Genomic DNA, 22,969 nt, shown 5'->3' with positions numbered 1-22,969 from the left:
ATCAGCACCTAAGGATTTCTATCATACCTGGGAACTTTCTTCATCAATTTTTCTTTGCCATGATCGTCCTGTTTTCTATACGCATTTCCCTGTTTTGTTCAATTTTTAATTAAACATGTTGATAAGTATTTGTTATAGCCAGGTGTGGTGGCACATATCTAATTCCTGCACTCAGGAGACTGAGGCCAGAGGATTGCTGTCTGGCTACATAGTGAGTTCAAGGCCAGCATGAACTACATAGCAAGTTAAATGATGAAACCTAGACAGGCATGGTGGCATCCTTCTGAAATCCCAGCATTCTGGGAGGCTGAGGCAGAAAGATCAAAAGTTTGAGACCAGCCTGAGCAACTTAGCAAGATCCTGTCTCAAAAAGGAGGGTGGGGTGGGCCAGTAGCTCATTGTGAAGGCCCTGTGTGTTCAATCCCCAAGTAGCACACACACAAACTCTAGGTGACTACTGTACTAGGTGGCAGATTCTAGGATGATACTGGAAAGCTATATAGTCATAGCCCCTGACCATGGAGAGTTCACTGTCTAAAAGGAAAGCCAGACATGTTAATAATGATAATGGTGAAATAGGCCCTTGAGAGTACTGTGGGACTCTAAGCAGGGTACTTAATGTAACTGAGGGTGGGGAGAGGTCAAGGAATACTTCTGAGGGTGGGAACTGAACAATGAGTCAAAGTTAGGTTGGCCAAGAAATTGGGAGGTTCCCATTTTTGCTACTGTGTGGGCACCACGAACTGTTTCTCCTCTGCGATGCCCCTCTGCCATGTGCCACTCCGTCTTGGAGACAGCTGACATGGACCGAAACCTCTACAAACTTTGAGTAAGTAAACCCTTTCCCCTTTAACTTTGGGTGTCAGGTATTTTGTGTCAGCAATGAGAGAAAAGTAACTAACAGAAATTTGGTACCAGAGAAGTACCGAACCTGGCCAATTACCTGGCCATGTGGCTCAAGAGCCTTTGGAACTGGCTTGTTGGAAGGGGAAGAATTAGGAAAGATTCAGAGATGGGGGCTGAAAAAACAGCTACTGGAATGCCTTAGGCTGTTCTGTATGGGACATTCTAGTCAGAGCTCAGAAGAGCAGAAAGGTGGTAAAGATTAGGCTCAGGAGGCTTCAGCTGGAAGAAGGACTACATTGGCTGTTGGACTCCAGACAATGTGTTTTATGGCTTGGCAGAAAGTTTGTCTGCATTTTGCTAATGTCCAGAGACTTTGCCTGAGAGTGAGATTAAGGGTGACAGACTAATCAGTCTCACAGAAGAAATTTCAAGGCAGTCTGATGTTGAGGCTGTGGCACAGCTGCTGTTGCAGGCTTTTAGTCAGATCTGTGTTTAAAATCAAGAGCAAAAAGCCCAGCAGAATGATTTAAAATGTTTTGAGTTTGGCCAGAAGGTAGCTCTAGTAAAGTTTTAGCCTGCAAAGATGGAGCAGAAAAGATCTTGATTGGTAACAGGAGAATAGAAAAGATGGCCTGAGGGTATCACAAGAAGCAGCAGGAACCCACCCTTTGCAGCCCCAAAATTGCAAAAGTGAAAGACTGCTTTGAGGAGCCCCAGAGCACCATGTTCCAGAATTGCGGCCCTAGAGAACTTGTTCCTTGGAATTGGATTCAGAGTGCTCAGTGATCCAGGCATTCAACCCCTACAGCCACGAGAGAAGCCTGGCTACTGCTCCAGCTGACAGCAGACCTTGGCGTCATCCACATGGTGCTGGTCATAGACGCATGCACAATGGAAGAGTGGCAGGGTCCGGAAGGCTCCACCAGATTTCAGAAGGAGGCCTGGGAGGCAGGCAGGGCCCGGGAGGGCCGTGGGTGAGGCTGTGAGTGTGAAGCTGAAGGTGCAGTGGAGACCCCAGAAGTTTGGAGAAGCCAGGAGTGTGGACTGTCTCGTGAAAACTGCAAGAAGGGAGCAGAACCAGCCCAAGAGAGAAGCCACGGGAGCTATAGCTACCAGAAGTACCACAGGGGCGAGGCCACCCAACCTCTTTGGAGTTCAGATTTCACCCCAGATTGCCTTGGATACTGCACATGAACTATGAGACCATGTTTGCCCTGCTGAATTTTGATCTTGCCTTGGTCCCATTTCTTTGTGTCCCCCTATTTGTACCTTTTGAGGTAATGTTTATCTTGTGCCATTGTATGTAGGAAGGATTTAACTTTCTTTTCATTTGTATAGGGGGTTGTAGCTAAGAATTTGCCTTAAATCTCAGAGACTTTGGACTTTTCAGCAATGCTGAAACTGTTAGGACTTTGGCAAATCTTAGAGATGGACTAAATGCCTTTGTGTAAAGGAATATAATGAGTCTTTGGGGGGCCAGGGGTGGAATTATTATGGTTTGGGTCTAGATATCCCTCCAAATCCTCATGTAGTCATAGGTGGGTGAATCTAGAGTGTCTGATGCCAGAATTAAGGGTGTGTGATTACTAAACCATTACACGTGAGTGATTGGTTTGGCACCGCCCTAATCCCAGTAGTCTGAATAAGATAAAAGGAGCAGAAAGACACTGTTAACAAAATTGGGAAGTGTATGATATATTCAGTATCTCTGAGATGTTCACTATCCTTAACCAAAGCTATGCATTTATTTTGCCTCAACCCTCTTTTACCAAGAGGCAGATGATAACGTAAATCTCTAATCTGTTCATTATTTTGGTTACTTTAAAACCAGTATTTTGAAAGCAAATGGAGTTCACCATCATTTTTGTACCAAAGTCTTTCTCTTTCTCTATTTTAGTGTCCTAAGATTTAGTTTGAAGATCAGATCAGATGAAATTCTTCTGCCCCCCAAGCCATCATTTTCCTGGCCCAGTGGATCTTCCAGGCCCTCTACTAGTGCTGCCAAGTGGACAGCAAGAGGAAGTCTTGGTGGGCTTCTTCACTAAGGCTGAGTGCTGGCACAGAAAGCACAGGAATGTAGGCTCCACCTACATTAGACCCCCGTATCCTTCAGAAGGTCACCTCACAACATTGTGGATGCACACAGGCTTTATTCATTGCAGAACCAAATAGAGATCTCCCACGTCATTTGGATTCACCCTTTCAGTGCAAAGATTCATGTGCATTATCATTTTCCATCTCTCAGATTTCTTTTCTTCTCTCTGTTCTATTAGCCATTGTTTGAGACTAACTTTATTTTGTTAGCCTTCTTTCACCTCCTGGGTTCATTTTGGGAGGCTCTGGCACCATTTTTAGGAATTTGTCCTCTTTCCTGAGTGGGGGTATGGAGAACTAGTTTTTTAGCTCCATCATCCTTTGCTCCATGGAGAAGCCAGCTTACATTTAAGCGTGGACATAAATAAATTACTATTTAGAGGAACAAGTTCTAAATTTTACAATCTTGCAATAGTTTGTCTTTCTTTGTACAAGGTGTGATAAAAACTATGGTGAATGTTTTAATTAAAAATAAAAAAATTATTATACTGAAAGACACATTGCCATTCATCTTCCTCAGAATTCTCCTCCACATGTTGAACATACTTATGCCATCTTTCTTATCACTTTCTAAAGAGTTCTGGAAATCCTCTTTCATAAGTGTCTTTTTGTGGTTGCTCTGATATTCCGAATCAATGCAAAACGTTTACAGCAATTTCTGTCAAATAAAAATATCTGACCCTGTGCAGCTTCTGGCTCTGCCCTAAAATGAATATGATTGTGAAGGATAAATGCTTTACATTGACTGAGGACACCCAATGATAAATGTAAATGTATACCTAAAATGTACCAATACAAGAATGTAAGCAAAATAAAAAATGGACTGAGGACATTGACTCAGCCACAACAGCACAACTAAAGACATCCTGAAAGGGGATTTCCCAAACTGCTTCAGAAAGAGACAAGAATAATGAGTTAAGTATATTTGAAGCTAAGGAGAGTATTTACACAGGGATTAATGACAGTGTGTCTTTCAACTATAATACAAAATTTTTAAAGTTTTATACATTATACATATATAATGTTTATATACATATACATTTTATACATAACCGTATTTTTCAATCATACCTCATATAGCAAACATTCAAAAACAAATGGCTGTGGTCTAGAAATTCTTTTCAGGTTCTATCTGCTAAAAATGTTTAAGAACTTATAAATGCTTACAAAATATATTTATTATTGGGAAATGGTAAAATCTCAGAAAAACCTGTTTACATTGGCAGGCTTTTGATTGAAGATAGAGAACATTAAACCAACAATATCATGATATATTAACTCTGATAAGATAACCTCAGCTCCTAATAGCCTCAGGTGGCTTATAAATGAAAAATAATATAACCAAAAATTCTGTTCTTGACTTCCATACTGTCTGCACTCAGGGCTGGGAATGTAGCTTGAGGAAGAATGTGTGTGAGGCTCTGGGTTTCATGCCAAGCAACAAGTGAAAAATAAAAATATCTACACTCAGCACTATTTTTTTTTATCAAGATAGCTAAAAGGGTTTTGGTAACACAGTACTTATTTACAACCACTATGATATGCAGTTATAATATACTGGGTCTTGAATGTTTTGGAAATATAGATGAATAGTGCTATTTTTAACTTTTTCTTTTTCTGTCTTAATAGTTATGAACCTGAACTGTTTCCTGGCCTTATTTATAGAATGGTAAAACCACGAATTGTGTTGCTTATCTTTGTATCTGGAAAAGTTGTGTTGACAGGTAAGTTCTAAAGATTTTTTTCTGACTTTCATAAAATTTAATAGCTATGAGCTATTTTCCTTTTTTTCTTTTTTGGTACCAGGGATTGAACTTGGGACCTTTCACCTTCAAGGCAGGTGATAGAACTGCTGAGCTAAATCCCAGGCCCCTGCTTTTCCTTTTAAATAGCATTGTTCACCATTATGTAGTAACATTCTGGAAAATTGAAAATCCCAATTTCTGAAACATTTTATGTCACTTTCATACACACACACCTTACATCCTGCCTTTTTATCAACCACTATAAATAACACATACAACCTGATTGTTAAGACTTTCAAATGAAGGCTTTCTGTGGCTGTACAGTGTTCAAAGAGGTCTGCAGACATTTTCTGTGGGTCACAGGGTCTCTGCTGGACTACTGACCTGCACCTCTGCAGAGCAGGGACAGTCATGGATCTCACATGAAGGAGTGGGCTCTGAAGTGTGAATTCTTATGTGTGTCACATAATAGTGGTCTTTTTTTTAATCTCCTTTCCCCACCACTTAAAAATATAAAAATATTCTTGGCTTAAAGGTTAACAAAAAGTCAGCAGGCTGACTCTGGTCAGCAGGACTACATTTTCTGACCTCTGTTCTACAGAGGTCATGGAATCAAACTTAGTCTCCTTTGTCTGATTCTTGAATAGTCTCTCTTTGTTTGCTTCTTATAAATAGCATAAACATTTGGTTATTTTTACATGTGGAGAATTATTTTCTTAGTTTGCATGCTCAGAAATGGAACTTGTGTTTAAAGACATGACCATTTCCAAACTGCCAAATTCTTTGAAGGAGATATACTTCTTCTATATCCTGTGTCCCAGCAATGTAACTAAGTATCTTTTACTAATCCCTCAGTAGCAATAAAAATGGTACAAAAGAAAACTTTTTAAATTATGTAAGTGAAAATGATTTCACCGTGTTAACATCATTGGTAACCAGAAATAGAAACCGATCACCAAGTATAGTGGTACACACCTGTAATCTCAGCACTCTGAGAGGCTCAGGCTAGAGGATCCTATGTTCAAACCTAGCCTGGGTAATTTGGTGTCCTAGCGAGAACATGTATCAAAATAAAAAATAAAAACAGGCAGGGATTAGACAAGAAGAGAATAAGAGGAAGGAGCAAGGGGTGTAAGGGTAGATAATAGGGGCAATGGATATAAGCAAAATATACATATTGGTATCTCCTCTCAAATATGAAACTGGGGTGGGCACAGCAAGGGAAGTGACCGCTGTGTGTGAAAATGATCAAAGTATGCATATTCAAATCTGCCACAATGAAATCCATTAATCTGTATAACTAATAAAAAAGAGTAGGAAAAAAGTGAAAAAATGTGTTTGAGAAATAGCCCAGTGGGAAGGTCCAGGGTTTATCCACACTTACCCCCCCCCCCCAAAAGACTAGAAATTGATCATTTTCAACATATCCAATAGGTAGCATTTTATCTCTTTTCTCTTAAAAAAATTTTTTTTTTTGATCAGGGTTTCACCATGTAGTTCAGGCTGATCTTGTAGCCAAGGCTGGCCTGGAACTCTCAGTGAGATCCTCCTGCCTCAGCCTCCCAAGTGCTGGGATTATAGGTGTGTGCCACCACACCCAGCTGAGCATTTATCTCTTCTAAACAGTACATACATAATTTATTATTTTCTCTACTTAGGTTTTATTAGTTTTCCCCCTAGGGATTTGTATGAGTTCACCATAATCTTAAAGATAGTGATTCTTTGCTATATTTGTGACATTTTACAGTTAGCTTACTTTTATGAATTTTTTAATATAAGAAGGTTTTTAAAAATTCTTTTTTTTTTAAATTCTTAAGGGATATTGTTGGCCTATTTCCATGCCATTCTACTCATGTTTGCTATTTTCATCTAGTTTTGTCTGATGCATTTTCCTTTTTTCTACCAAAATGAGTGCCAAGTTAATATGGCAGGAACCAAACTGATTTCCATGTCCCACTCCAGATAACCAGCCAACCTGACAAACATGTTCCTGGCCTCAGTAATTTGTGTTAACTTCTTTTGATGTTTATTAGTTGTTGTTGTTGTTTTTTTCCAGTACCGGAGATGAAACCAATATGCAAGCACTGAGCTACTCCCCCAGCCCCTTTTTAAATTTTGAGACAAAATCTCATTAAATTGCTTAGGCTTGTCTCAAACTTGGGATCCTTCTGCTTCTATCTCCTGAGTATCTGTGATTATAGGCCTGTGCCATCTTGCTGAGCTTATTGTGTATTTCTTTAAATATCCTTAATTCAGATCAGTTTTCCCACTTATCCTAAATTAAAAAACAAAAAGATTCTCATGTACACATTGGCTAGATTTTTTTCCCCCTACCACAGTAGGTATTGAACCCAGGGCCTTGCTCATGCTAGGTAAAGTGCTGTAATGCTAAGCACTGAGCTACATCTCCCAGTCCTTTTTATTTTACTTTGAGACAGAATATTGCTAAATTGCTCCAGCTGGTCTCAAACATGCAATCCCCCTGCCTCAGCTATGAGTTTCAAATCACAAAAGTAAAAATGTCATTAACATGGAATACTGAAGTCAATAGAAATATACTTCCCTTGATGTTTGTTAACCACACAAAATAGGAAGATTTAAATTTCCCCGATCTTGTAAGATGTGGATCACCACTTTTGTGAAGAAGGGGATGAGAGGTTTTAACTGAAATTCAAATTCTGCTTCTGTTAAGTTTAAGTCAAGGCTGGGTATGTAGCACAGTGTGAGGTTCAATCCCTAGTACTGTTAAGTAACTTCATGACAACTGCTGAAGTGATGATTATCCATTGTGGTTTTCACCAGTTTATGCCATATTGTCTTAAATCACTTTGCCTAGATATTCATGGTTTAGGTTATTTAGCCTCAACCTTAAAGACAGATGGTCCTTCTTCCTTAATCTTAGATATCTAGGTTCTTTCATCTACAAAGGGATTAAAAACTCAGGGGCTCAATTTGGGGTAACACAAACACCTGGGGGAAGGTACTAACATGATCTCTGCTGCCCTGTCTCTAAGTAGAAGCTGGAGGTGTTCAAGCAGGGTTTCTGCTGGGGTACTGGAGGCTCAAGTGTGACCCTGGGCACAATGACAAGCCCAGGTCCTCTGCACCTTATCTTCTGAAAACAAAGTCCCTATGAGGACAAATACGTTCTGCGTAGAAAATAGTCAAGTGTTAAAATTACAATTTCCCTTGGCATCTGACAATAGAAATAATGGAGCCCAACCCTTCCCTAGGCAAGCACCACAGAACACCAATGCCCATAGTACAAATGCATGGCAACTTTGAACCACTGTATCGTATGCCACTTGCAGAGTCTTTGAAAATATTTACCCACATAGAATTGTTTTACTCCCCTGGGGTGCTAAAGCTGCAGCCACCATGCCCAAGACTACAACTGAATATTTTAGTTATGTTATTTGTCTGGGGCTAGAGTCTCACTCAATCATGGTCCCTGAAACCAAAAGGCAACAGGAAGTAGCCAATCACCATTTTCTCAGGTTTGTGCTTGTGTGATTGTGGCTGGCATGACATTTCAGACCTATGCTTTCCCTCATACTGTTACAGGAAATAATACCAGAGATGAAATATGAAATATATCTCCCAACCTGTTAACTGTATGATATGCCGAGTTCTTACTCTCTAGAAATTGAAAAATGAATCCTAGGAAAAATGGAGGTTAAGAGTAGGAAGATACTTATTGATAGGAAAGCTCCTGAAGGACAGGAAGAGTCCCCAGTGGGTAGCCTGGGGAATTCCACTTGACAGAAGTTTTTTTTTTTTTTTTTTGGTACTGGGGATTGAACTCAGGACCTTGCACTTTTGAGGCTGGTGCAGTGCCACTGAGCTAAATCCCTGGCCCTCCACAGAGTTTTATAGGGTGAAACCCACATGGGTACAATGTGGGCCACAGCCATGATCATCCAACAAGTTACAAGTGTAGTCAGTTAGGTAACAGTGGTCCAACTGGGAAAAAATAAGTCACATAACAAGCATGGATGGAAAGAACAGATTCTCCTAGGAAGTGGGTCCAAAAGTCTCTGGTCCCACCGGGGTGGTTGATGTCTATTGGAACTTCATGAGGGCCAGTGTTCTTCGAGAAAGTATGTAGGTCTGGTCATCTTGTCTTTATCTTGAGGCCTGGTTTTCAGCCGATGTGTCTCCTCCGGTTGCCACTGTGGTGTGTTTCACCTTTGTCCTGACCCTCTTGAGGACCTAGCCCTATCTGACTGCCTATAATATTTCTACCTAGCTCATCTATCTATAATAAAACCACAATACACTTAATATCCTAGCTTGGTTCTGTTGGAGTATGTACAACAAGCAGCAAATATGCCAACTTTTTTTGAAGATCATGTATACTGAGGTAACGTGTATCAGGCATTTATATGCCAGGCATTGTGCTAGAGATTTTGCAGAGGTACATGAAGTTGTACTTTAATTAATTAGGTGTTTGGGTGTTTTTGAGACAAGGTCTTGCTATGTAGTTCATGCTAGCCTCAAACTCAGTGATTCTTCTGCCTCAGCTTCCCAAGTGCTGGGACTATAGTTGTGTAACCCCACACCTGGCTTATCAAGTTGTATTTTAAAAAACTTCAGTCTCCCCACCTATAAAATGGGGACAGTGGGGAGACTTACTAACGGCACAGTGAGCAGGTAGGCAGCCTGGCTTCAGGCATGGCCATCTACTTGATGCTGTGGCCCACAGCATTAGACATCTGGGCAAACAGCTGAAGGAAAGATAAATGCTGTCTTAGCAGTAAGTGAACAGGTATGGTTGCCAAGGAGACCACTTGGCCATTTGAAACCAGGCTCAACTATTTATGAGTGGGTGCCCTTGGAGATGTTTAAATTCTCTGCTTTGGTTTTCTTATTTGTAAAATGTGTGAGGCTATAGAAACAGTGTTACACACATGGCATAAATGTTTCCCTCACATAAATGGAATTTGGCTGTGCTGTCTTGCCTCAATAGTAGGAATATAAAGTATAAATGTAAAGATGATTTACTAAAATGCTTCACGTCTACTTATTTTCATCCAAAATAAAGGACTAAGAAGCTGGGTCATTTTCCCAAGGGTGCCCCTCAATCAGCTCATCAGTGGTTTTTGGAAATTCATAGGTCAGAGGGCAACAAGAAATGGCAAAGTGCATGAGTGAGGGACCAGAGAGAAGGGAACATCCTTGTTGGTCACTCCTGCCCACCCCCTGAGAGTTGCTGTACTGTAGGAAGAACGCTTTGTGGGGTTTAATGCTTTTGTGTACTGCATTAAAATATTTTTTGTATATAAAAAAAAAGATGTGTAGTTATGACTTGGGCTTAGCATAGAATTGGAAGTTCATGCAAGACAGGGTCTCTCTATGTAGTTCAGGCTGTCCTTGAACTCATTATGTAACCCATGCTGGCCTCAAACTTGCTTCAACCTCCTGAGGAGTGGCATAATAGGCGTGCACCACCATGTGTGGCCAGTAGTGTAGGAAATTGATACACTGACCAGCTAAGGGGTGAGAATCAACTTACAAACCTTATCCGCAAAAGACAGATATTTAACTTTGGGTGTCTACTAGGCACATGGACTAGGTTAGTTACTGAGGAAGAAACTCCCCATCTGGCAGGCAGCCAGCTCTTGTGAAGGAGACAAACAGATCCCATGACAACGACTCTTAGAGAACCAAGTATAAACCATGTATACCTGGACCAGCCATCCCAGCCTCCCTAATCCTGGAGTATATTTTTCAAGGACAATAAAATGGCTTAAGGTGGATAAAATGTGGTTTACAAAAGACTTCTAAAACATTAGCTCATATTAGCCTAACAACTGTATGGGAAGGCTTGCCATTCTTCTTTTATAGATAAGGAAACTAGCTCAGAGGTTAGGTAATTTCTCAGTTATTTAAAAGCTAGTTAGTGGTAGAGTTGGCATTTAAGCTTTTTGATCACAAAGCCAGGCCTTTCTCCAATGCACCAGGCCGCAGAATTTCTACATCAGCCACCAAGGTCAGGAGGGGTGCCTACTCTCTAAAGTGGCGGTTGTTACAGACTGCAGAATAGGTACACTAAGCCAGGAGTGTGGCACACGCCTGCAATCCCAGCACTCAGGAGACCGAGGCAGGAGGACCGAGGATCGCTGGGAGTTCAAGGCCAGCCTGGGCTACAGAGCAAATTCAAGGATAGCCTGACCCCAGTCCCAACCAAAAAAATGTTTTGTGTTTTTGATGCTGATTTCATTGAGGAAATGTTTGACTAGGGATGGGAATAGAATTTAGTGGTAAAGCCCTTGCAGGGTTCCATCTCTAGCATCAAAAAACAAAGTTTGACTAAATTAATGGAATCACCTCATTTAACGACCAGTTACAAGTGTTGGTGATGCTTAGTTGTAAAGGAAGAAACATGGAATACATGAGCTCTTCTCCTGCAGCTGCTACTTTGTAATTGAGGTAACTTCAATTTCTTGGACCTCAGTTCCCTATCAGTGAAATGAGGAAATGGTACGAGGGAATTTCCCTGCTGCCCTCTGGCATCTCAGTCATTTTTCTGTGACAGAAATGATCACTGCAGTATCCATTCCCTCTTTGGTAGTGGTGTTTCCTGCTCCCTGGGGACTCGGGAAGGTGTCCTTTCTATGCTTGATGCAGTGCTCTAGGTATGGTTTAGAGAGTGTTATGGAAGAAAGTGGAGGGCTTTGTTGACAAGTTTCTTTTTTCTTTTTTTTTTTTTGGTACTGAGGATTAAACTCAGGACCTTGCTTATGAGGCAGGCAAGGTGCCACTGAGCTACATCCTTGGCAAGGAGGGCTTTGTTATTTGGCACACTGGACACACTTTCCCTAGCAAATGCAGAGAGCCCTGGTCTGGGTTTTGGGAGCTGGGTGCTTGTGTGTGTTATGCTTACTCTCTCAACAAGAAGGTGGTTGCAGAGGACACACCCAGAAGGCAAAAATGTCCCTAAAGCTAGAGCAAGGAGTTCTTTGATAAGTTTTTTTTAAATTTAAAAAATTTCTTTTATTAGAATCTTTATTTTTATTAGTATATGTTTTAGTGTATGTGTTGCCGAAATGAGCACATTATTAGTATGTTTGCAATACATAATTGCATTTGTGGAGGGAATTGGTGTATCTATAGTGTGTGTGTGTATATATATATAACTAACTATATATTATATATCATTATATATATGCTCTTGATCTCTTTTACTTCTCCTTTCCCTCCCCTCCCCCTCCCCATTCCTTTATTTATTGCTTCTCCAACTCCCTGCTCACACTGTTTTCTAAAAAACCAGTCTCTTTAGAAACTGAAACTTTAGCGCAGTGACTAAAATCTCCTGAGACTTAAAAGGGTTTTTTCCTACCCTAAAGGTACAGACTTTCTCATGTGTCTACATCTCACCCTCTTCCTCACTTTACATCCTTCAGTGGAGAACCACAAATAATAAACTCTTTGGCGATGAGTAATTTTTGCCCTTGTCTCTCAAAAAAAGAAAGTAAATTTATAAGGACTTCCTCTTCAATCTTTGAAGCTTTTTTGTTTGTTTGTTTTTTGAGATAGGATCTTCCTATGTAGTTCAGGTTGGCCTTGAAGTCACTATGTAGCCCAGTCTGTCCTCAAACTCAGCAATCCTCCTACCTCAGCCTCCTGAGTGCTGGGATTACAAGCATATGGCACCACAGGTGTATAATTTAAAATTTGAGGTGGAATTCACATTACATAAATTTAATCACTTTGAAGTGAACAGTTCCATGGCATTTGGTACATTGTGTGCATTATAAATATACCTCCACCTCTATTTAAAACATTTTCCCATGCTCTAAAATAAAACCCAGCATCAGCTGGATGTGGTGGCACATGTTTATAATCCCAGCACTCTGGCAGGCTGAGGCAGGAGAATTGCAAGTTCAGCAGCAGCCCAGGCAACATAGTGACTTAGGGGAGACCTTGTCTAAAATAAGAATTAAAAACTGGCTGGGGACATAACTTCAGTGAGAGACCCTGAGTTCAGTACTCAGTAGCAAAGGAATAATAACAACAAAAATACAGGCCCTCATCAAACAGCTCCTCCATATTTCCCTCTTACCCGAGGCCCCTGGAAATAGCAATCTTGATTTTCTCTATTTACCTATATAAATATTATATATTATATTGTATAAATGGAATCATGTCTCTTGTCTCTGACTTTTTTTATTCAGCATGTTTTTGAGGTTCATCCCTGTTGTAGCATGTGTCTGTATTCCATTCCTTTTTATGGCTAGTATTGCAGGAATATACTACACATTTTTATCCATTTGCATTGCGTGGGGCACTTGGGCCTTTTCTATTCTCTGGTTACTACCAATAGAGCTGCAATGAAAGTTTAAGTTTCAGTGGACCCTTGATTTATGAACTTGATCGGTTCCTGAGGGCTGATTGTAACTCAGGTTGGTTTTAAGTCAATACAGTTGAGATCTGGATGTTTACCTGGGTACTTGCTATAGATAACAAGAGGCAGATGAATCTTCCATTAACCTAATTAACTCAAGTTGTTCATGTCAGGCTGGTCATAACCTGAGGGTCCCCTGTACTCCTGTGGGTACCGTCTTCAGCTGGAGTCTAAGCAGGAGCAGAAGGGCCAATCACGTGGAAACTGATTTCTTGAAGAGCCACCTAATTCTTTTCCATTTTACATCTTCACCAGCATTGTGCACAATCTTGCTATCACTTTTTAAAAAATAAAAGTATATAATTAATAGCTCATCCTTGATTCTGAATTCTGATTTCTGTCTGCTTCTCACAAATCTCTTGATCTGATCTGCCTCTTGGTATTTTCTTCCCTCCTCCATTCTGTTGGGATTAAATCAGATAGCCAGATAACCACTTCTCAGATTATTCAATTTTGTAGTTCTGTTCTTTGTTGAGGTACTGGGGATTAAACCCAGGATCTTTGCACTGAGCTACATCAACAGCCCTGTTTAAATTTTGAGACAGGGCCTTACTAAATCCCCGGGTTGTGTGGGTTGGGTTTGAATTTGGGATCTTCCTGCCTCAGGCTCCTAGAGTGCTGGGATTACAGGCGTGCATCACTATACCTGGTTTAAGGAAAAAATCTTAATCAACCTTAGCTATTTCCCACACTAACAGTTTTCACAGTCCTCTCATTAACCTCCTTCCTTCTTTGCTTCCTGCCCCTAAAATGCCGGATAATCATTTCTGACTGGGGACAGCTTGGCAGTCCGCACTGCTCAGCACAACCTGCCTACACACCTCTGAAGCAGAGTAGTGTTGATGGTTGGTGGTGAGAGATCAGGGAGACTGACGGCATTTCTCAGGGGCAGAGGCTGTCTTGTGTTTCCATCCCTGCAACTCCTAGACAAGTATGCTGAAAATCCCTTGGAACCCAAGGCTCTAGGGTTACAGCTTTTTAGGGTACAGCTTTCCCCCCACCTCTAATCCCTTCTCATATGCTAAAATTTAAAGCTCTAGAAGAGTCACATGTTGTCTAAATCTGTTAGTATTAGGGAATCAAGATGTTAACTAGAGATGAATGAATCACAGAGTCCTTTTGCTGGAGCCCACAGGTGCTAAAGTCACTGTGGGGTTATGTTCCTGACACACTTAGTGATAACATCACTAAGTTCATATGAGAACTGTGCCGGGCATGGTGGTGTATGCCTGTGATCCCAGCACTTAGGAGGCTGAAGCAGGATTGCTGTGAGTTACAGGCCAGCCTGGACTACACAGCAGGACCCTGTCTCAAAAAATGAAACAAACAAACAAAAAATATGAGCACTCTGTGGCTAAAGACAATACCCAGAGTGAATATTGAAAAACTCTGGGTCTGTTTTGTGGAAAAATGGCTATAGTAGCCATATGGCTAAAGTGATGTCATCATATTAAAAGTGATTGGAGAAGGCTGGAGGTATTAGCCCAGTGGTAGAGCACTTGAAAGTATCAGCATGTGTGAGGCCTTGTGTTTGATCCTAACACTGTCAAAAAAAAAAAAAAAAAAAGTATCTGGAGATAACACAATGAAATTTTAGTGTTAAGAAAATTTTGTTGCTGTTTTGATATTTTTATATTAAAGATTATGTAAACTTGGATTTCTTTACAGGTGCCAAAGAACGTTCTGAGATCTATGAAGCATTTGAAAACATCTATCCTATTCTAAAAGGTTTTAAAAAAGCTTGAGTATATCATTCAACATTATGCTGTTTTGAATGTGTGATTAAGTTCAGCACAAAAACAGCTGGATTCTTTTCCCTTTAATTGTAGACGTCCATGTAGACGTCCAAATATAAATACATTTTGACATATTACATGGTGATTCTATGTAACTGTTTAAGAAATGAAAACAATTTCTTACTCATAATGCTTGTATGTTTTAAAAATTGAAAAATTCAGAATGAGAGATTTTGGGCCTTGTTAGAATATGATAGCATTAAAATGAATGCTCTGCTTTTGTTAAATAACATTAACTTGTGTTTGCTGAAAATACACAGCAATATATAGAAATTTCAAATAACTACATAAACTAGAAACTATATATAATATCCTGTAAGTGGAATATAAATTAATGTGTCTTGCCTTTTAAAATATTGAAGTAGCTGGGCATGGTGGCGCATACATGTGATACCAGCACTCTGGGAGGCTGAGGCCAGAGGGTTCCACCCAGCCTGGGTGACGCAGTCTCAAAATAAAAGTTAAAAAAAAAAAAAAAAAGACTATGGATGTAGCTCAATGCGAAGACCCTGCGCTCAATCCCCAGGACCAGAAAATAATAAAAGATCCAAGAAATTATCCTTTTAGGCAGCACACACCGTGGGATCCTATGGGAGGTCCACTGATCCTTGAAATTATTTCTCACTTGAAAATCTTAAACTTTCAGCAACCGTTCAGGTCGGGTAATTTATTTTGCATAGCGAAGTTTTGGTTTTTGCTTGGTTTTACAGTCTATTTAATCACAAACAAACCTGGTAAGACCCAGAGGATGGAGGAGCAGAGGCACTGGTTGTGTAATCACCAGCGTCTTACAACGGGACGTGAAGTTTCACGGAGGGAGTCTCACAGAACTCCAGGGTCTCCTAGCCCCTATGGAGACAGTGATGTGTCCCTCCAAGGAGCATTCACAGCAACACCTGGCTCCTACGTCAGGAGGCAGACCTGCGACTTTGAGTGTGGACCGAGCGTGAGGAGTCCCAGCTGGAGGGGTCAGCTGCTGTAGAAAGTCCTTGAGGATCGGTGTACACTTTTTGAAGCACAAACTCATGCTCATTTCCCCTCTATAGTTCAGAGCACATTCAGACGCTGCTCCTCACCCAGTCCCACCTCCTGGAAACTGAAGGGGAAGCCCTATTGTCCTCTTCCATTCTCCTCCTCCTCCAGACTCCGAGCAAGGCCCAGGGGCGGGAGAGGAGCTGGCCGGTTTATTAAGACTCGGTTTGCAAAAATAATAGAACTTCGGTTCAGGTTGTCTTCACTGGTTATTACTGGAAAAAAGTTCGCTGGTTGAACACTTACCTATCCTCCCGGAGTGGTACTGCAGTAACGCCTTCTAACTGACCGGACAACGGCACAGCTGATGGAATCGGCTCCCGGCAGCCGGCTCCAGGACTCAGCTTTGTGTCGTGTAGCTTTATCCAAAACTGAAAGAATCTTTAGGGAATTAAACTCACTTTTTTCCATTCCGTTCGCCCAGAACCCTTCAGTTTAGTATTGCTAATCCTAGCGTAAACCCGAGTGGTCCCCCACGCAGCTCCGCAGACTACAGGGGAATTTGCTTTGCTTGCTAAAGGCCGCAGGGAAGTCCCGCCCCCGGTCCCGCCCCGCCGCCCAGGATGCACCTGGTTGAAAACAAAATCCCACGTGACTGGCTCTGAGCTCAGACCATCATGGCGTCTCCCAGTGGGAAGGCAGAGCTGGCGCCTGACGCTCCCGGCTGTGGGGCCGTGCCACTGGCGCGGGACCTGGTGGACTCCGTGGACGATGCAGAGGGGCTATACGTGGCGGTCGAGAGGTGTCCGTTGTGCAATACCACCCGCCGGCGGCTGACTTGCGCAAAGTGCATCCAGAGCGGCGATTTCGTCTACTTCGACGGCCGCGATCAGGAGAGGTATGGCGGCGGCCACGGCCCTATTGTTTCTTCTCTTCGGTCTTCTCCTGTTTGGTGACCAAAGGCTAAAGCTTGGGGCTCCCTCTCCGGACGCCCGAGCCCCAAAAGAGAGTAGCTACTCTGCGCCTGCGCCGTGCTGCCAGCAGGCGGGTGGGGGTGGGGGTTACCAGGTAAAGGAAGGTCGCTGTTTTCCCTCTTACCCACCTGAGAAGAGTTTGACCTTACCATGTTCTTGGGTACTAGAGGCAAAGGACAAGATGGTGACTCCAGAGAAGTCTTGTTGCTGTTTAGAGTTGAATTCCTAGTTCTTTCTTGTAGCGTCATTCAAATCTTGGCTTAACCTTTGTTTTTGAAAGCACAATCGAAGTCCTTCTGTAGGGATAAGGAGAGAATCAAATGACTAGGTGAGAGGGATTTTTCCCCTTCGTGGTCTTTGTCACAGGTAGACCTTGTTTTCAGGTATGCTTTAATTTGTGACCTAGTACTAGCTGGTTAGTCTTCTTTTTCCCTCTTTTTGAATGCTTGGGGATTTGAGAACGTGTTTTGGCTTTGTTAAAAAATTCAGACAGGAAGCTATAAGTCCTTAGTTAAGAGAATTGTACTTAGGAACGTGTTTTGGCATTTTTTATTTTGACACTGTCTCCTTATGTAGTTCAGGTTGGCCTTGAACTCACTGTAGCCCTGCCTACCCTCGAATTTACGTTGATTCTCTGGTCTCAGCCTTACCAGTACTGGGGTCACAGGTATGTGATCTGTGAAACAAAACTACAAATCCTTGGCAAGAGAATTGAAAAACTAATGATTAGCTGCAGGGTTTCCTGTTTCAACAGTTTAGTTTCTTTGTTTATTGTGATACTGGATTAAACCCAGTGTGTCACTGAGGGGTATCCTTAGCCCTTTAATTTTTTTATTGAGGGAGGGTCTTCTGAAACCCCCTCAGGGACTTCTAGTATTGCTTCTACTTCCTCAGCCTTCCACAGTGCTAGGATTACAGGCGGGCACCACCACACCCAGCTTCAACAGTTTAGTGTCGTGTCCCCCCCCCCCCCCCCCCGCTTCGGTCCGGGGATCAAACACAGGATCTTGTACTTTCGAGGCAGGCTTGGCACCAGTGAGCTGAATCCCCGGCCCTTTCCTTTGTCTTTTTGAGGCAGGGGCTCACCATGTAGCCTGGGGTTGGACTCCAACTCATGGTGATCTTCCTGCCTCAGCCTCCCCAGTGCTGGGATTACAGGTGTGCAGCACCTTATCTGGCTTAACAGTTTAGTTTCAGTGTTAGTAATATTCTTGAACTTTTGTGTTCAAAAAGTTGCTTAATCTTTTACAACAATCCAGTAAGTTATTAGTGGAAACGTTACAGAGCTAGTAAGTAGAGATTCAAATTAAAATCCAGACAACTTGGATTCATGTACTCATACTTTTAACTCCTAGACTATACAACTTCTAGATTTGGGGATGTTTTAAGTTCTTAATATTCCTGTGATCACGGACAGAGTTCTTTTTCTTTGGAAATTTGTTTGTTTGTTTGTTTGTTTTTGGTACCGGGGATCAAACACGGGTCCTTGTGCTTGTGCAGCAAGCAGGGAAACCACTGAGCTAAATCCCTGGCCCTTCTTTGTAAATTTTTAAAATTTATTTATATATTAATTGGTACATTTTAGGTATACATTTACATTTATCATTGGTTGTTTGTACCTGAACATGAGGTATCTTAGTTCTTATTTTTACCCCCATTACCTATGCGCCCATCACCCCCACCACCCTTCCCTATTTACATAGACTTTGTTTCCATTTTTTTTTTTCTCAGAATTTTTCCTTTCCCTTCTTCCCGTTCCCCTTCCCCTCCCGCCACCCCTACCCCTTTGGACCTTTTCCTATTTCAAATTATCAATTATTCGTTTTAATCATTTTCATTCTTATTTACACTTTCATTTTCCCCCCGCACTAGAGAAACTATTGGGTATTTACACACGTGTGTCCTATTTATTTCAGTTAAGAATATGGCCTCAACATGCATCCATTTAGCTATAAATGACTCTAGTTTCTCATTCTTTATGGCTGAGTAGTACTCCACTTTATCAAAAAAACCCACATCTTCTTTATCCAGTTTCCAGCCGGTGGGCACTTGGGCGGTTTCCAAACTTTAGCTATTACAAACTGTGCCGCTATAAACATAGGTGCACATATATCGCTGTGGTATGATTCTTTTAATTCTTTGGGGAAGATACCCAGCAGGGGAATAGCTGGTTCAAATGGAACCTCTAGTCTTAGTTCTTTGAGGTATCTCTATACTGATTTCGACAGTGATTGCACCAGTCTGCACTCCCATCAGCAATGGAGAAGGGTTCCTTTCTCTCCACACCCCCGCCAGCATTTGTTATTGGTTGATTTCTTGATAGTAGCCATTCTTTGTGGGGTGAGGTGGAATCTCAGTGTTGTTTTCATCAGCATCTCTCGAATGATCAGTGATGTTGAACATTTTTTCATATATTTATTTGCTGCTTTTACTTCTTTGAGAAATGTCTGTTCATTTCAGATGCCCATTTTTGAATTGAGTCTTTGAATTTGGAGGGTCTGATTTTTTTCAGTTCTTTATATATTCTCGATAGTAGACCTTTGTCTGAGGTACACCTGCTAAAAATTTCTTCCCATATTGTAGGTTGTCTGTTAGCTCTGTTGGTGGTTTCATTTGCAGTGCAGAAGCTTTTTAATAAGATGAGATCCCAGTTGTTGATTCTTTGTGCTAGCTCCCGTGCTACTGAAGATTTGTTCATAAAGTCTTTTCCTATGCCAATGTCATTGAGAGTTCTACCTAACTTATCTTCCAGCAAGTTTACTGTTTCTGTCTTGATATTTAGCTCTTTAATCCACTTCGATCTTAGTTTAGTGCATGGTGATAGGTATGGGTCTAGTTTTAATCTTTGGCAGGTTGAAATCCAGTTTTTCCAATACCATTTATTGAAGAGGCCTTCTTTCCTCCAATGAGGATGAGGTGGCTGAGTATGTCTGGAGTTGTTTCTGCATCTTCTAATCTATTCCACTGATCCTTGGGTCTGTTTCTTTGCCAGTACCATGCTGTTTTTTTTTTTTATCATAGTAGCTTTGTAGTATGGTTTCAAGTTGGGGATTGTGATACCCCCAGCCATCTCTGTTGCCTAGAATTGCTTTAGTTATTCTGGGTTTCTTCTGCTTCCAAATGAATTTTTGGATTGTTTTCTCTAGTTCTGTGAAGTATATTGTTGGAATTTCAATTGGCATTGGATTGAATCTATATAGTAGTTTTGGCAGTATGGCCATTTTCACTATATTGATTCTTCCTACCCAGGAACAAGGGATATCTTTCCATTTTCTAATATCCTGTTCAATCTCCTTCTTCAGAGTGCTGTAGTATTCAGTGTAGAGGTCTTTTGCTTCCTTTGTTAGACTGATTCCTAGATATTTCATTTTTTTGGATGCTATTGTAAACGGAATTGTTTCCCTAATTTCTCTCTCAGTGAGTCTGTTATTTGTGTACAAGAAGGCTGTTATTTTTTCAGTGTTGACCTTGTATCCAGCTACTCTACTGAATCTGTCAATTAGGTCTAGAAGACTTTTGACCAAGTTTTTTGGGTCTTCTATGTAAAGTACCATATCATCAGCAAATAGTGACAGTTTCACTTCTTCCTTTTCTATCTTTATTCCTTTTATTTCTTTCTCTTTTCTAATTGCTATGGCTAATGTTTCCAGAACAATGTTGAACAGGAGTGGTGATAGTGGGCATCCTTTTCTTGTTCCTGATTTTAGTGTGAAAGTTTTCAGTTTTTGACCATTTAGTATGATGTTGGCTGTTGGTTTTTCATAGATAGCCTTAATCAGGTTGAGCTAAAGACCTTCTAGTCCAATTTTCTGTAGCGTTTTTATCATGAATGAGTGCTGGATTTTGTCAAATGCCTTTTCTGCATCTATTGAGATGATCATATGGTTTTTGTCCTTGGTTCTGTTAATATAGTGTATTACATTTATTGATTTAAGAATGTTGAACCATCCTTGCATCCCCGGGATAAATCTGACTTGGTCAGGGTGTATGGTCTTCTTGATGACACACTGTAGTCTGTTTGCCAGTGTCTTGTTGAGGACTTTTGCATCTGTGTTCATTAGGGAGATTGGTCTGTAGTTCTCTTTTTGGTTTGGGTCTTTCCCTGGTTTTAAAATCAAAGTAACACTTGCTTCCAGGAGAGAATTTGGAAGTGTAGCTTCCCTTTCAATTTCCTTGATGAGTTTAAAGAGTAATGGTGATAGTTCTTCTTTAAATGTCTTGTAGAATTCAGCAGTGAACCCATCAGGACCTGGCTTTTCTTTGTTGGTAAATTTTTTATGACATTTTCAGTTTCACTCATTGTAATTGGGGTGTTTAGATTTTCTATATCTTCTTCATTTAACTTTGGCAATTTGTATGTATCTAGGAATCTGTCCATGTCTACTGTGTTTTCCATTTTATTAGAGTACAGGTTCTCAAAGTAGGTATTGATGATCCTCTGATTTTCTGCAGGACATGTTGTGGCTTCACCTTTTTCGTTCTTTTTTTTTTTTTTTATGTTTATCCTTATTTTCTGTTATTTTATTTTATTTTTTTTGGTACTGGGGATCGAACTCGGGTCCTTGTGCTTGCGAGGCAGGTGATGGAACCACTGAGCTAAATCCCCAGCCCCGATGACTTTACCTTTTTCATTCTTAATTGCATGGGTTTGAGCCTTTTCTTTCCTTTTTTTGAGGAGGTTGGCTAAAGGTTTATTGATTTTATTTATGCTTTCAAAAAACCAGCTCTTCGATTCATTGATTTTTTTGTATCGTTCTCTTAGTTTCCATTGCATTGGTTTCTGCTCAGATCTTTATAATTTCCTTTCTTGTATGAGCTTTGCATTTGTTATGCTCTTTTTCTAGGAGCTTGAGGTTCTGCATTAGGTTATTTAACTGAGTTCTCTCTGTTGTCCTAATATGGTTCTTTGGAAATTTGTATAACAATCTTTAGTTTATTACTGTGCCTCATTAATGGGCCTGATGACTTCAGAAACTGCTGATTTAACATAAAGTCAAGCTACGTTATTTTATTGTAAGAATCTAGGTATGAAATGGAAGTGTCTGATCGATAGAATTTATCAGGGATTAGGTTCTGGATCTTCAATTTACACTTTTTCCTAGGTCTGTTCCTGAGATTGATTGATTGATTGATTGATTTAGATAAGGTCTCAGTATGTAGTTCAGGCTGACCCTGAACTCACTGTGTAGCACAGGCTGGCCACCTGGAACGTGATAATCCTCCTGCCTCAGCCAGCTGGGATCACAGGGGTGTGCCACCACACCTGGGCTATTCCTGTGATTTAGATACCATCTGGATGCTAAAGACTGCCACTATTGTATCTCTGACCCAGACCTCTCCGTCTTCCAGAAGACAGCTGCCTGTGTCAGCATCTGTATGTAAGTTTGTAATAGGTTTCTCCATTGTAACATGCAAACTGAACTTCTGATTTTTTCTTTCTATATTTCTTCTTCACAGCTTATCTCATCCCAGTAAATGGCAATACGGTATACCTCAGTTCACCAACGCGTTTGTTTGCAAACAATTTGGTTTGCAAACAGAAGTGTTTGGCAAAATTTTGTTTTTGTTTACAGACTGCATCAGGTGACAAACATGACCACAGCCATCTTTCCCAAACACAACATGGCCATCTTTTCCAGAATCATAGAACAAATTACATTTGTGAACTGAGGTACCACCATATCGCTTCTCCTTTTTCCAGGCCAAAACACCTTCTGGTCTCCCTTGACCCCTTTCTTAAGCCACTGTATCTAATCTTATTAACAGATCCTATCTACTCTTCAAAACCTATCCTAAATCTGATTCATTCACCATCACCTGGCCTGATCCCTCATCAGATTGTTGCCCCTTGCTCCTTCTTTTACTCTTGCCTTTGTTAGAGTAATTCCCAGATTGTCATCAATGTAATATCCCCCCTCCATTCTTCTGTTCAGATCTTCCAGTGCTTTTCCATCTTACTCAAAGTAAAAGCCAAACCCCTAACCAAGGTCTGTATAATATGTTCCTCCTCTGACCTAGTTTCATGTTTCTTCCTTTCCTACTGTGGTATACTACCTTGGCCTCCTTGTCAGTTGGAGAACACTTCTGTGTCAGGGCCTTTGTAGGCATTTTGAGACTGCCAAAGACACTTTTTCC

General features: G+C 41.0%; 2 protein-coding genes across 5 annotated transcripts in view; both read left to right on the top strand.

The window, feature by feature from the left end:
* The window catches only part of Tbpl2 (TATA-box binding protein like 2), a 34,577-nt gene extending 19,209 nt beyond the window's left edge, over positions 1-15,368 (top strand). For 2 of the 4 annotated variants that reach the window (XM_013067921.3, XM_021249233.2), the window contains 2 exons: positions 4,570-4,664; positions 14,761-15,368. In XM_013067921.3, the coding sequence (XP_012923375.1) occupies positions 4,570-4,664; positions 14,761-14,837 (172 nt within the window). In that variant the 3' untranslated portion in view covers positions 14,838-15,368. Of the gene's footprint in view, positions 1-2,743; positions 4,665-13,205 lie in introns of all 4 variants that reach the window. The other 2 variants (XR_002391312.2, XM_087204000.1) reach the window with 2 other exon arrangements.
* A 1,143-nt stretch (positions 15,369-16,511) lies between these two features.
* The window catches only part of Atg14 (autophagy related 14), a 55,226-nt gene continuing 48,768 nt past the window's right edge, over positions 16,512-22,969 (top strand). The window contains exon 1 of the mRNA XM_004871078.4: positions 16,512-16,758. Coding sequence (XP_004871135.1) covers positions 16,538-16,758 — 221 coding nt within the window. The 5' untranslated portion in view covers positions 16,512-16,537. The remainder of the gene's footprint in view (positions 16,759-22,969) is intronic.

This window comes from Heterocephalus glaber, unplaced genomic scaffold, assembly GCF_053883595.1.
Source record: "Heterocephalus glaber isolate CG9 unplaced genomic scaffold, H.glaber_assembly_v1.0 deba00001826, whole genome shotgun sequence".
NCBI lineage: Eukaryota > Metazoa > Chordata > Mammalia > Rodentia > Bathyergidae > Heterocephalus > Heterocephalus glaber.
Note: the sequence above shows the minus strand (reverse complement) of the source record. Positions and strands in the feature narration are given on the sequence as shown.